Here is a 14,408-nt window from a genome sequence, read left to right as displayed (position 1 = left end):
CATTCTATTCCACCTATAGTGCTGTATCCATGCCTCACGCTCATGTATTGCGTGAAGATTGAAAAAGTTTTGAAAAAGTTAGAGTATGAAACAATTGCTTGGTTTGTCATCGGGGTTGTGCATGATTTAAATACTTTGTGTGGTGAAGATGGAGCATAGCCAGACTATATTATTTTTGTAGGGATAACTTTCTTTGGCCATGTTATTTTGAGAAGACATAATTGCTTTGTTAGTATGCTTGAAGTATTATTATTTTTATGTCAATCTAAAATTTCGTCTTGAATCTTTCTAATCTGAATATTCATACCACAATTAAGAAGATTTGCATTGAAATTATGCCAAGTAGCACACCGCATCAAAAATTCTCTTTTTATCATTTACCTACTCGAGGACGAGCAGGAATTAAGCTTGGGGATGCCTGATACGTCTCCAACGTATCTATAATTTTTGATTGCTCCATGCTATATTATCTACTGTTTTGGACTATATTGGGCTTTATTTTCCACTTTTATATTATTTTTGGGACTAACCTATTAACCAGAGACCCAGCCCAGAATTGCTGTTTTTTTGCCTATTTCAGTGTTTCGGATAAACAGAATATCAAACGGAGTCCAAACAGAATAAAATCTTCGGGAACGTGATTTTCTCACTGAACGTAATCCAGGAGACTTGGACCCTACTCCAGGGAGTCAAAGAGGAGGTCACGAGGGTGGGGGCGCCCCCCCCCCCCCGAGGGCGTGCCCCGCTGCCTCGTGGGCCCCTTGGTGCTCCACCGACGTACTCCTTTCTCCTATATATACCTACGTACCCCCAAACGATCAGAACAGGAGCCAAAAACCTAATCCCACCGCCGCAACTTTCTGTATCCACAAGATCCCATCTTGGGGCCTGATCCGGAGCTCCGCCAGAAGAGGGCCGTCATCACAGAGGGCTTCTACATCATCCTAGCCCCTCCGATGAAGTGTGAGTAGTTTACCTCAGACCTTCGGGTCCATAGTTAGTAGCTAGATGGCTTCTTCTTTCTTTTTGGATCTCAATACAAAGTTCTCCCCCTCTCTTGTGGAGATCTATTCGATGTAATCTTCTTTCTGCGGTGTGTTTGTTGAGACCGATGAATTGTGGGTTTATGATCAAGTCTATCTATGAATAATATTTGAATCCTCTCTGAATTCTTTTATGTATGATTGGTTATCTTTGCAAGTCTCTTCGAATTATCCGTTTGGTTTGGCCAACTAGATTGGTAGTTCTTGCCATGGGAGAAGTGCTTAGCTTTGGGTTCGATCTTGCGGTGTCCTTACCCAGTGACAGAAGGGGCAGCAAGGCACGTATTGTATCGTTGCCATCGAGGATAACAAGATGGGGTTTATTTCATATTGCATGAATTTATCTCTCTACATCATGTCATCTTGCTTAAGGCGTTACTCTGTTTTTAACTTAATACTCTAGATGCATGCTGGATAGCAGTCGATGAGTGGAGTAATAGTAGTAGATGCAGAATCGTTTCAATCTACTTGTCACGGACGTGATGCCTATATACATGATCATGCCTAGATATTCTCATAACTATGCTCAATTCTGTCAATTGCTCAATAGTAATTTATTCACCCACCGTAGAATACTTATGCTCTTGAGAGAAGCCACTAGTGAAACCTATGGCCCCGGGGTCTATTCTCATCATATCAATCTCCATCACTTTAATCTTGCTTTGCTTTTTTACTTTGCTTTTACTTTTTACTTTGCATCTTTATACCAAAAATACCAAAAATATTATATCTATCAGATCTCACTCTCGTAAGTGACCATGAAGGGATTGACAACCCCTAATCGCGTTGGTTGCGAGTAGCTATCGTTTTGTGCAGGTACGAGGGACTTGAGCGTGGCCTCCTACTGGATTGATACATTGGTTCTCAAAAACTGAGGAAAATACTTACGCTACTCTGCTGCATCATCCCTTCCTCTTCGAGGAAAACCAACACAAGCTCAAGACGTAGCACGCGCCATCCCGCGCCCCTCTGACGCCGTCCCGCGCCGCCCCAACGTCGTCGCGGCCCCGCGCCACCCCTGCCCCGACGTGGCCACCCTCTGCCCCGACCTCGCCGTCGCCGCCCTCTTCTATGCCTCGTCGTTGCCGCTCAGTGAGCCCCCTCCCTTTCCCCGCGCCGCCGCCCCTGCCTGCTCTGCTTGCCACGCGCTGCCGCCATCGCCCCGGCCTGCTCTGCTTTGCCGCGCGCCATCGCCGCCGCCCCGGCCTGCTCTCGATCTGGTTTTTGTATATGTATATATATGGATGTATATATGGATGTATGGATGTATGTTATATGGATGTTGTATGTTTATGTATATATATGCAGATGTATGTATGATCCATGGATGTGTATGCATTGATGTATGATTTTTTTTGTTCATAGATTTTTTTGTCGATTTATGTATATATATGTTCATATATATATATGTGCATATTTAGAAAAAAATTGTGTTGCAAAAGTTACATTTAAGGTTAGTTGATTTAGTGCATTTTTGGTTATTAGTTCTACTGTTAGTGCATTTTAGGATAGTAGATTCCAGGTTAGTGGATCGGAGTGGAAAAAGTAAAATAATGAAAAGGAAGAAAAGAGGAAGAAGGAAGAAGGAAGAAGACGAAAAAGAAGGAGAGGAAAAAAATAAGAAGAGGAAGAAGGAGAAGAAGAGGAGAGGAAGAAGTGGAGAAATAAATAAGAAGAGGAAAAAAGAAGAAAAAAAATAAGGAGAAGAAGAAAGGAATAGAGGACAAGACTCTATTCCTTTCTTCGATCTTCTCCTCTATTCCTTTCTTCTTCTCCTCTTTTTTTCTTCTTCTTCATCTTCTTATTTTTTATCGGGTATGTCGTTGTCGATATAACCCCTCCCCGAGAACTTTGACATGAGAGGGGGGGTCGATAAATAATATAACTAGCTAGTTAAACTAGTTTATTTTTAGTAATACTACTTTATTTTATTTATCCTAACTGCTTAGTAGTTGAACTAGTTGATTTAATAAAACTACTTTATTTTACTATAGAAATAGTTTATTTTTAGTAAGTACTACTTTATTTTATTTATAGTAAGTGCTTAGTAGTTGAACTAGTTGATTTAATAAAACTACTTTATTTACTATAGAAGTAGTTTATTTTTAGTAAGTACTACTTTATTTTATTTATAGTAAGTGTTTAGTAGTTGAAATAGTTGATTTAATAAACTACTTTATTTTACTATATATAGAAGTAGTTTATTTTTAGTAAGTACTACTTTATTTTATTTATAGTAAGTGCTTAATTAGTAGTTGAACTAGTTGATTTAATAAAACTACTTTATTTTACTATAGGAGTAGTTTATTTTTATCAAGAAAATTAATAGAACTAGTTTATTTTTTTAGTTCAAGCAATTATTCCCGCATCGACGTCGACGATGCCTATCCCGCATCCTCCTCGTCGACTCGGTGGAGGAGGCCGACTTGATCAAAGGGGCCATGTCCGGGGCTGGGCTCCACCGGGCTGGTATTGGGAGGTGCTACCTTCCGGGGGGGCGTAGGTTGGTGAGGAGCCAGCCCGTCGTTGACCCAATCCTTGTTTAGTGGCGGTCGCGTGGGCCAGTGATGGTGCCCAGGCTTCCGGACACCGCGGAGGTGGTACGTCACCGTGTCAGCGAGGAGGACGAGCACATCCATCGCTATATGGTTGCATTGGAGGGCAGGTTTGATAATACCTGGCAGATTCTTCAGGGATCTCACTGGAGCGATCATGTGATGGTTCCTTCTCTTTGGGTGTCCACCGCCCATCCCGATACCCGTCGGGTGCTATGGTTCTAATTGTACTAGCGATGTTACATGTATGATAGTATTCGAGGTGTATTAGTGATAATATTCCACGATGTACGGACGCAAGAGATGATGTAGTTTTGCTTATAATTGAATGCATCCTAATTTGAATACTACTTTATTTTGCGATTTAATTTTGCTTATTGAATGCTCAAATTGGAAAACTACTCCTACTTTGAATGCTAAAATTGGAGAGCACTATGCAAGGCGTATGCATATGATTAGTTGATAGCTTATAGGGTTTTTGTTTTCGCAGAAATCTAGGAGCCCCCCTCCATCATCCCCGCTGTCGTCCCCGTCGCCGACCCCCTCCGACCTCGAGGTGAGACCAGCCAAATCCTTTTTTAGAAAGATAATTAAACAATATTTCGGGTTGACTTTAAGTCTGTCGAGTCTCCACCATATATGAGAGGACGAAGAAGCCCGACTGTTGTCATGGGGGTCGTTTCTCCTTCTTCTCCGAGTGCTAGACCTTTGTTATGCACTAGGGGAAGAAGGAGTAACGACCATCACCGACGGTCGCAAATCTCAGAGAGGAGTCAGTGAGGGAGAGTTCCACCATATATATATGAGAGGACGAAGAATCCCGAATGTTGTCGTGGGGGTCGCTTCTCCTTCGTTCCCGTGTGCTAGACATTTTGGTGTAATGCACCCGAGGACAAAGTGAGGAGCGACCATCATCGAGAGTCGAATATATACATCACATGAGCTGAGAGTTTTCAAGAAAAGACTCGACAGACTGATAGTCAACCCGTGATGAATAATAATGATCTAATTTAGTTTTTGTAGTACATATATTTAATTGTACTAGTTTAATCTTTTAATTATGAAGGTAGGAAATGTCGTCATCAGACGACGAAAGTCTCCCGGGGGAGTGCAGCTGGTGCCACGACGATCGAGGTCTGTGCGACATGCCTCACCTGGACGATGATCGGCGCTTCAACATTAAGCTCGAGGAGATCTTCGATGTTGAAACGGTACGCAACAACGACAAGTGCTTTTCCGTAATTAAGCATGACTAAAACTATTTCAACGTGTAATTTTCATCTTTTACAATTCGAGTAGCTTATTCCATGCCATGCAAGGCGCTATGTCTTGGAGGGGATGGGTTTTGAAGACTATGAAAGTTTTGAAACAAAGAAAATTCACCTAAGGACTCATCATGATGTGAATTTTGAAGTAAAGCTGTACAATTCTGAGAGCGTAACTCATTTTGGTTGCAAAAAATGGGAAGCACTTTGCAAGATGTATGGTTTTGATGAGGGAATGCTTGTCACCATGGATCTTGGTGATCCTGAAATCGAGCAAGACAATATGGACATTTGGGTCCTTGTTGATATGCCTCCAATTCTAACGCTATGTGAGTTTCTCAAACATAGTTATTAGCTAATTTATATTTTTTATTTCAAAATAGTTGACATCTTATTTTCATTGACAGCTTATTTTCATTCTTCAAAGAATATGCGGGAGATGGTAGACAAAACTCACTACACCGATGGCTCCGAATTAACTTACAAGGAGAAAAATCATCTGGTCGGATTTTGTACTGACATTGAGAATTACAATATCTACAATCAAACTCCTCAACATTATGGTCAATACGTGCCACTAGTGCATGTGTTCAACTACGGTAACTACCATGGAGATACCCTGGTAAGATTTTTTACTATTACGACATCCGTGCATCTTTTGCATACTTCTAAAACTAGTACATCATTGCTAACTATGAAGTTATTACTATGTTTTTCAACAGATAATCCCAGAGAATTGTGTGCCTCATTTGATGTATCAGAAAGGTAGCCTTAATGTTTTGAACATACAGCCAGGTCATCCTACGAATCTCAACTGTCCATACCAGATTTCTAAAAGAAGTGGAGACATGCAAATCAAAGGATGGAAAAAATGTATGGACAGTCGTAAGGAGGTTCTTGGAAGCAAAAGGAAGCGAAGCGCAAGAATTGGAGACAGGATGATCTCCATTCTCCATAATGGAGAGTCAGGGTCTATTTTTCTTTATGCTATTTTACCTTAAAGAGGGTATTTAGGTCCTACCTAATACTGATGATCATGTGCTAAGAACAATTAAGTATGGTTGGTTCGATGACTATGAGGATGATGATCGTATGACTTGTTATTAATAACGAGTAGAAATTGTATGATGATGATTAATAGGACTTGTTATTATGATGATGCATGATGCGAGCATGAAGAGTTATTATATATCTGTGGATGAAATGAACATGGATTGGATTGAAGTGAAGGCAACATGCATGTGGTGCATGTCGAAAATAGTACAATCGAAACTTGATCAAGTTAGGATTAGAATTACTTTCGACATGCACCACATGTTGCCTCACATCAATCTAAGTCATGTTTAGGCATAGCAGTAGCAGTAGCACGGAGATAAGAGAGGACACATCTCTCTATTAGCTACCTATATACGAACTTAAATTAACCCCCAAAACCCCTAAACCACCTCCTTTAAAAAAACAGCTACTGAAATGCTGACGCGTGGAAGCTTATTGGTCCCGGTTGGTGCTACCAACCGGGACCAAAGGCCCTCCTGCCTGGGCTCGCCGGAGCGGCCACGTGGAGGCCCATCTGTGCTAGTTTGTATAAGAATCGGGACTAAAGGCCTAGGGCATTAGTAACGACCCTTTAGTTCCGGTTCCCCAACCGGGACAGATGGGCCTTATGAAACGGGACAAATTGGTCTTTTTCTACTAGTGAAGTGCTGGCAACAAAGTGCTTTGTCTGGTTAATTCTAGTAAAATGAGCAGATACGTTACATCCAGGTATTATCAATACTGGATTGCTGTATACAACATTTAAAATAGCTTCTGATGCTAAAGTTGCACTTTCGATGTCATACCACCAAGAATTGTGGTAGATCAAGTGGAGTCACATGATGAAGTCATATCTTATTTATTGGCTTTTGAAAGAACATGGCATGCCAAGATATCGAACACAAAATGTATGGAGCGACAAGAGTCCATGTTATCAGTAGTTTCTAATAACTTTTTATGCCTTTTCATGATTTTGGTAGTTGAATGCCATGACTTTTGATTCAGTACACGTGTATTTGCATTAAAAAATTGATCTTAAATGTTCGTCCTGGCTAGCTTCAATTTGTGGGTCCGCCACTGCTTGGATCACTGACGTAGTAGCTTCGGGTGGATAACAGTTTCAAACATTTCTCAACCAAGGAGAATATTTAGCAGAACCACTGTCAAAAGAAAAGGAAAATCCAGCTCTCCGGCCACGCGTCGCCCCGCCCGCCGTCGCACGCACGCACGCTCGCGACGCGCGCTCGTCCACCTCCTAATTTAGGCGCCCCTCTGCCCCTCCCTCTCCACCCACCGACGCGACGCGGCCGCAGACCCGCAGCGTAGACCCACCCCCCTCCCCGCCACCGGAAGCTCTCGCTCCTGACCTCGACGGATCGCACGCGCAGCAATGCATCAGCCCGACTCCCCGGCCTCGCGCAGCGGCACCCCGCGCCTGCGCAAGCGCGACTCGTCGGCGCCCTCCACCCCGCGCGCGCCCCCCTGCGGCCTCGGCGGCGTCGGGAGGCGGACCACGTTCCGGGAGGACGTCGGCCACGCAGCCGCCGAGACATACCTCGTCACGCGCCTCACCTTCATCCTCCTCCGCTCCCTCGGGTACGTAATTAATGCGGCCACACGATCGCATTGATCCGATCCACATTTGGCGACGAACAGGATCAGAATGATTGGCATCACACCACACGCAAATTTCTCCAACCGATCCAAACATTTTTATTCCGTAATAATGTCCATAGGAGATCTCTGTGCGGCCAAGTGCTATAGACCCCGGTGAATGATTCCTAAGTGATTTAACCTTCTCTACAATATCTACTCTCCCAGTACGTACGTAGACCTTATGATAATCTTCGTTACTCAGCGCAAGCTCATTGCAGCGGAGTAATTTTCAGTGAATGTGATTTTTCTGTTATGCACCCAAGTTACATATTTCCCAATATACAATGACTGCCTATTACTCCCTCCATTCCACAATGTAGTGCGCCCGTGCTTTCCGAGATTCAAGTTTGATCGTAAATTTAACTACCGAGACCGACTGCGGCGGGAGCAAAAATTATACCACTGAATTTGTATTTTTGATATCAATTTAAATATATAATTTTTATCCCCGCCGCAGTCGGTCTCGTTGATTAAATTTACGGTCAAAGTTGGATCTCGGAAAGCACGGGCGCACTACATTGTGGAACGGAGGGAGTAATCTATTCACCAAAACATCCAAGCGCATTATGGTATTTTTGCCCAAAAGAAGTCTCTATGATTGAGGTTGACCATATTTTTTACACTTCCTTTATTTTTTCAGGGTAGGCTCTCGGTGGATATGTCAACTTCTTGCGCTCCTAATATATACAGTTTTACTTATGCCCGGCTTCATAAGAGGTGTGTGAAAATCGAGTTCATCTTTCGTCTCATCATGTTAGTTATCATCATGATGGTCACATATTCTTGGCTCTTGCCAATAAGTGACTTTTAGCTTGTTAAATTAAATTGCCCTCTGCACAATTGGTAGATGTTGTTGAAGCTTTTTCATCATTTCTAACATATGCATTTCATTCATTTGGATTGCCCAGTTGGGTACTATTATTTTTTCTCAAGTCAGGTTCTTAGAAGCATAGTGTATGGAGACCAACCAAGAAATAGGTAAGCAGAGTTACATACTGCAGAAACAAAAAACATCTGAATTTTTAGCCGTGTTAGCGTTACTGAAAATCATAATATACAGGTTGGATATGTACATACCCACTGATCGTAGCAAACCCAATCCAGTTGTGGTATTTGTAACTGGTGGAGCTTGGATCATTGGGTGAGTGAAATTTTTCTCAAGACGTCTTTCTCGGTGACTTCCATTGTTGATGGTCATGATTCTGTGTAGTTACAAGGCGTGGGGTGCCCTTCTTGGAAGACGGTTAGCAGAGCGTGGAATTATAGTCGCTTGCGTTGATTATAGGTGCTTACCTTTGATGGCATTTCTATCTAATTTCATGACTTCTAGGCGAGTGAGTATCGATTTACATATGCCTAGTTGATGAAATATGTAAATATATCTTGCAGAAATTTCCCCCAAGGAACAATAAGTGACATGGTCTGTGATGCTTCTGAGGCAATTTCATTTATTTGTGATACTGCTGCTAGCTATGGAGGAGATCCTAATCAGTAAGTGATCCTTCGTTATATATTTATATCACAGTACACTACTATGGATGGACTATTTGAAACATCAGATAGACAGCTGTTCTTTTTATCATGAAGGAACTATGCACCGCACTTGAATATCTGATCCATTTGGGTGGTGATTCTATCCAAAGTCGTTGTTGTGTTTATCTATAGGCTATAGCACTAGTGTCTGAATGACTTAGATGATTGAAATGTATTCTACGTATATTAAGGATAAGCGCATTGAATTTCATTTGTGGATGGACCAGTGTTGTCTACATCGAGCTGCAGGGCTTTAGAAACACACCCTGCCCGCCTGGCCTAATGCAAAAATCAAGATGCACAATTTAGATTATTATATTTGCAAATAAATCAAGCACAAAATAACTTTGCAGCTCTATTTCCTTATACTTTTACCAATGACCTTTGTCAAGACATGAAACTTATTTATCATCAACATATCGGATTTACTCTTTGAGCTCTGCAACCGTTCTGCCTTAGATCTCGTCTATTAAGATTTTCAGCTTGCTACATTAATAAACTTATTTACAACCAACCTACAGGATTTACTTGATGGGTCAATCAGCAGGAGCACATATCGCCGCATGTGCTCTCTTGGAGCAAGCAGTTAAAGAATCTCAAGGAGAAGAAATTTATTGGAGTGTTACTCAAATAAAATCATATTTTGGTTTATCTGGAGGGTGAGCTCTTAAATGAACTGTCATCTGTTTCCATTATATATATGCATGGATGATAATTGTTCTCACAACTCCTTAACCGCCTCTTAAGACCATAGTCATACATGTACGCTGTGTCTGATACATATTCGCACCTTCTGATAGATACACCAAAACTTCTCGTGATACGACCATCCATGACATATATACTCATTTATTTGCAGATACAACATGCAAAATTTGGTTGATCATTTTCATAAACGTGGTCTTTATCGTTCAATTTTTCTCAGGTAATATCATGATTGAAATTTGATTTATAAGTGTTGTTCCAACATTCCTTTAGTAGCACTTAAGTAAAGGTACTCAAGAAATTATGAACTGTTTATTTCAGCATAATGGAGGGAAGGAGATCATTGCCACAGTTCTCTCCGGAAATTGTCGCTAAAAAATTAACTCATGGAGCCATAGCTCTACTTCCTGAGATTGTACTTTTTCATGGAACAGGAGATTACTCGATACCATCGTCTGCTAGGTTGGACTACTTAACTCTCGGCAGATGCTTATTTTGAATGCAATGTTTTATACATTAAGTGGCTATGTCTTTTCTCTTCCATCATTTGCCGCTTTCCAAAGATAAGAGCATCAAACTGAAATTTGAATATGGGAAGTCAAAGGTAGTCATTACAAATTATTTTTGGATTAAAATATTTCTGCACATTAAAGAACTTAAATCGGCAGTATGACCCAGAATGTATGGTTTCGCTGTTCTTTAATGTGTAGTTAGCACAATTTTAACCACTATATTTCTGCTTAACGTATTCTTATGTTCTTGTTCCATCTTCAACCTTCCAATCATTCTGTTTTATGTGTAGTAAAATATTTGGGGATGTCCTCAAAAAAGCTGGTGCAAAAGCTAAAGTACAATTGTACAAAGGAAAAAGCCATACTGATGTATTTGTACAGGTCAGTTATCTTGAATATCAGCTAGACTTTTGATAACCTGCCACTTCATTAATTTCGTGATCTTTGCTAACTGTGATTGGGGAAACCCTTTTGACATTGCATCAAGAACGATCGATGAACAGGCTTTGATGTTCTTTGTGTTTTTTTATCGGAATTCGATAGGATGCGGATAATTAGCACACTGGACACTACTTTGTTTTCTGGAGTTCGAAAGGAACTTTGCATCGATATCTTTTTATTTTTCTTGCTCGGATAAAGCTAGTCGTCTGAAAATAATATTTTTCTGAGGGTCCTGACTTCATTTTTTCAATCCAGAATTGATTGTTTGAAGTTCTGACTTTGTTTTTCATTGTAGGATCCACTTAGGGGTGGCAAAGACCCACTGGTTGAGGATGTGGTTTCTATAATCCACGCCGACGATGCAGTTGCACGCCAGAAGTATGATGATTCGGCACCTAGCCCCGAGCGCCTGGTTTCTGAGTGGCGGATAATGTTGGCCCGGCAAATTAGCCCTTTTTGAACAGGTTTTGATTCTCTCTACATGCCAGCCTTTTTGCGCTCTCAAAATGATCTTTCAGCCCAGTGTTGGTGTTTCACTTTGATTTTTTCAGTAATGATGTACTAATGAATTTGTTTGTATGCATGCAGGTAGATTATTTCATCAGCCATTAATTTGCTTGTTTATTATACTGTTCAACACGAATGCACTAGAATGCAAGAATCTGGGCACGTGCGTTCTAAGATGATGAATTGCATGAGGTCCAGGAGAATTGTCATACTTTTTTTTAATTGAAATTGTCATAGTTTTGATAATACCAAGCAAGGGAGCTTCAAGCTCACCTGTCGCAGCATGTTCGCACTGAATAAAATATAGGTTGTAGGTAATAGCAAAAATTCCGTGAACATAGATCCGAGTTTGTATAGTTGGTACAATTACAAATATCAAGCAATTCATTGAAATTTAGATATATTGCTTTCGTACACAAGAGACGTGTTCCTGCAATAATCAAATACTATATCAAATTCGCAATATGTTTCACAGCTTGAGTCGTAAAATTGGATCATACTTGATGGAAGTGGGCCACATTTATATTATTGTGTCGCCCCGTGCGAGCGACTCGAGGGCACAAGCCCTTGCGCCACCATGCTCCGTCCTCCACCCGATCCCTCGCTGCAGCATGAGGCTGGTGCCAGCCAAGTCTGAACCCCATCCAAGGAAGGTGGCAGCGAGGTCGTGCTGCTCTGTCCCGATGGAAGGGGTGGAGGGCCCTGGATCTGAAGGGGTGGCTCCGTCTGGTCATGTGCTGCTCCCTCATGGCAGAGGGCCTTGGGTCCAAGGCGTCCCCCCTGGTGTGGCCTCCCTATTCAGTGGTGCCGCGGGGCTGGGGTGGGGTGGGGTGGCTGGAAATCCACCGGCGGGTTGGTGCCGTGGCTAGCTGACACGGTGGCCAATGGCGCTGATCTGTCCTCTACCTCTATTCCCTACTAGGTGCGCTACGTCTCACCGGACATGTCCACGTTGGATGCTAGTTGATCACCGGGGTGGGGTGGAGCGGGTGGAGTGGATCCAGATTGGGATAACTCCCTGGTCGGTTCTGGCTGGCCGCAACGGTGATGACGCTCGAGGGCACCGGTCTTCTTCCTGGAGATACCGTTCGGGTCTGCCCTACCTCTTGCCACCCTATTGATTCTCGGGTGAAAACCCTAACTGTGGTGGGCGGCGTGGCGCGATGGAGACTAAGGGTTGGACGGGGGTTGATGGACCTGCGTAGGATGGTGGTGTTTTCTGGCGTCATGGTGACGTCGACGGCAGTTCGACCTAGCAAGGTCAATGCGATGATCCTTCCTGAAGATGGCGGCGGCGGATCCTAGAGCGTATGCATGCGGTGAGCGTTGTGAGTCGCCTAGACCGGTTGGTGCTCTCAGCTTGCCAAGGGGCAACTTCTTGAGGCCACTGAATTAGATGATGCGTGTTGGTGCGGTCATGACACATCATCATTCGTGTAGGTGTAGCGACTTTGTTTGAACTCTTCTATGCCTGGTCTCCTCTTTACCAAGCATAAGTACTCTAGTATATACTGCAAGCAATATGGGGTGCTATTGAACATTCATCGATATCAGTCCCCTGGATTTCACCCACCAGCCGCAGATTGTTGTTGTTGAGAGTGCAGCCTGGGACGGTTATTAAAGTAGCAATGCTTAGCTTATTTTCAGCTTCACGGAGAGCCACGGACTTCGCAGACGCGTCTGCCTGCATCCCTAATGGGAAGCAACCAGATTTCTTTGGTAAAAGTGTTGTCAAGAAACAAGTGCTTCGCTGACTCGAGAGTTTGATCGCAATTGCTGCACTTGGTGGTCCCATCCTCTTGTTCTTAGCCTATCCGCCGTCGAAAGCCTATTTCGGAGGAGAGTCCAAATAAAGAGCCTGAGCTTCATTTCAGGCTTATAATGTTGCAAACCCTCTCGAGCATTGGAATAGGGATTTCGGATGACGAACTGGACATTGTAAGCAGATTTCACAGAGTAATTGCCATTAGCAGATAAGGCCCAAGAGATGTCATCGGGACTCAAGGAAAAAGTTAATTCTGTAGCTTGCACCATATATAGTCTGATGAAAGAATCATCCACCAAGTCAGAAGAGTTGATCCTAGCCAGGCCTCTCATCCAGATGCCAATCCACATTCTGCACCACCTCCTTTTGTTATGTGAAAAGTTTGGAACGAGAAAGCGCAAAGAGTTCTGGTTCCATCATCCCTGGGCGGCTTCCCATCAAGCCATACATGCCCTCAGAACTTGATCCTCTCACCATTACCCAGCGATAATTTAGCGCAAGAAGCGAAAAGATGCATATCCTTATGACCACACAAGCTTCGTGCAGTTCTGTTAACCTTGTCCCGTCCGAACTACGGCCATCTGAGCCCAAGGGCTTGACTGAATGCATTTTGGGGCACAAGAAATTTCTTCTTAGCTTATCAACTTTCTTCTTAGCTTGATGGGAGAGGATCAAGTTCCGGGCGCATTCCACAAGAAGTTTCTCCTTGGCTTATCAAATTTCTTCATCGTCCACTTATTGGGAGCGAACGCCGTTAGGAAATAGGCGGCCCAAGAATTGAGCACTGAGCTGATAAGGACCCAGCATGCCCGTCCTATTGCACAGTTTGAAGTTTGAACTTTCAACCCTGCAAATCCCAAACCTTCTTTTTTGCAAATTCCCGCACAGTCGCTGATGTCCAGAATGCTTACCTTTTTTGAGGCAATCCAGAATGCTTATCTGGGTCGTTTGTTTCCTATCTGACGAAGGGAGATGGGCCAACCCGAGTTGGCCCATATATGGTTATCGGAGCAGCAGCCCAACTACGTAGGCCCAGAAAGCACACGCGTATAGCAGCTGTCTGACTGCCTGATCTAAGTTGCTCAAAAAAAAGACTGCCTGGTCTAAATTTTTTTTTAGAAAAAGACTGACTGATCTGAAGTCTAAACTGTTACTATATTTTTTTTATCCGATGGATGAGAATATCGAAATGCTGAGCAGGCTCGTAGGTCACCTAGTCTTACCATTTCTTAATTAACAAGACCATCAAGGCGTGTTGCCATGCCCATTCATTTTAAGTAAACAGATACTTTTTTTAAACATGAACAAAATAAGCATCTTGTAATTGTAGAAATGTTGAATTACAATGTGTTGATACTTTATAGAGGTAGTTGGAGGTATTTGAGTCAGAG

General features: G+C 42.7%; 1 protein-coding gene across 1 annotated transcript; it reads left to right on the top strand.

Annotated features, from left to right (window-relative positions):
* Positions 1–7,177: 7,177 nt before the first annotated feature.
* On the top strand, positions 7,178–11,671 carry LOC123182220 (probable isoprenylcysteine alpha-carbonyl methylesterase ICME). The gene is made up of 12 exons (XM_044594726.1): positions 7,178–7,494; positions 8,195–8,271; positions 8,463–8,532; positions 8,615–8,695; positions 8,765–8,839; positions 8,944–9,045; positions 9,609–9,746; positions 9,947–10,012; positions 10,114–10,254; positions 10,595–10,685; positions 11,041–11,209; positions 11,334–11,671. Exons 1-11 carry the CDS (start codon positions 7,289–7,291, stop codon positions 11,203–11,205), a joined length of 1,212 nt encoding a protein of 403 aa, XP_044450661.1. The 5' UTR covers positions 7,178–7,288; the 3' UTR covers positions 11,206–11,209; positions 11,334–11,671.
* The last annotated feature ends 2,737 nt before the right edge of the window (positions 11,672–14,408 follow it).

The sequence above is a fragment of the Triticum aestivum genome, chromosome 1A, assembly GCF_018294505.1.
Source record: "Triticum aestivum cultivar Chinese Spring chromosome 1A, IWGSC CS RefSeq v2.1, whole genome shotgun sequence".
NCBI classification, from domain to species: Eukaryota; Viridiplantae; Streptophyta; class Magnoliopsida; order Poales; family Poaceae; genus Triticum; species Triticum aestivum.
This window is presented reverse-complemented; position numbering and strand designations above follow the sequence as displayed.

Excerpts from the sequence above, each read along its gene's own strand:
- LOC123182220 (XM_044594726.1), top strand. The coding sequence starts at position 7,289 with ATGCATCAGCCCGACTCCCCGGCCTCGCGCAGCGGCACCCCGCGCCTG. Across the intron at positions 7,495-8,194 it reads ATCCTCCTCCGCTCCCTCGG|GGTAGGCTCTCGGTGGATAT; the intron begins GTACGTAATTAA and ends TTATTTTTTCAG. Across the intron at positions 10,255-10,594 it reads TCGATACCATCGTCTGCTAG|TAAAATATTTGGGGATGTCC; the intron begins GTTGGACTACTT and ends TTTTATGTGTAG.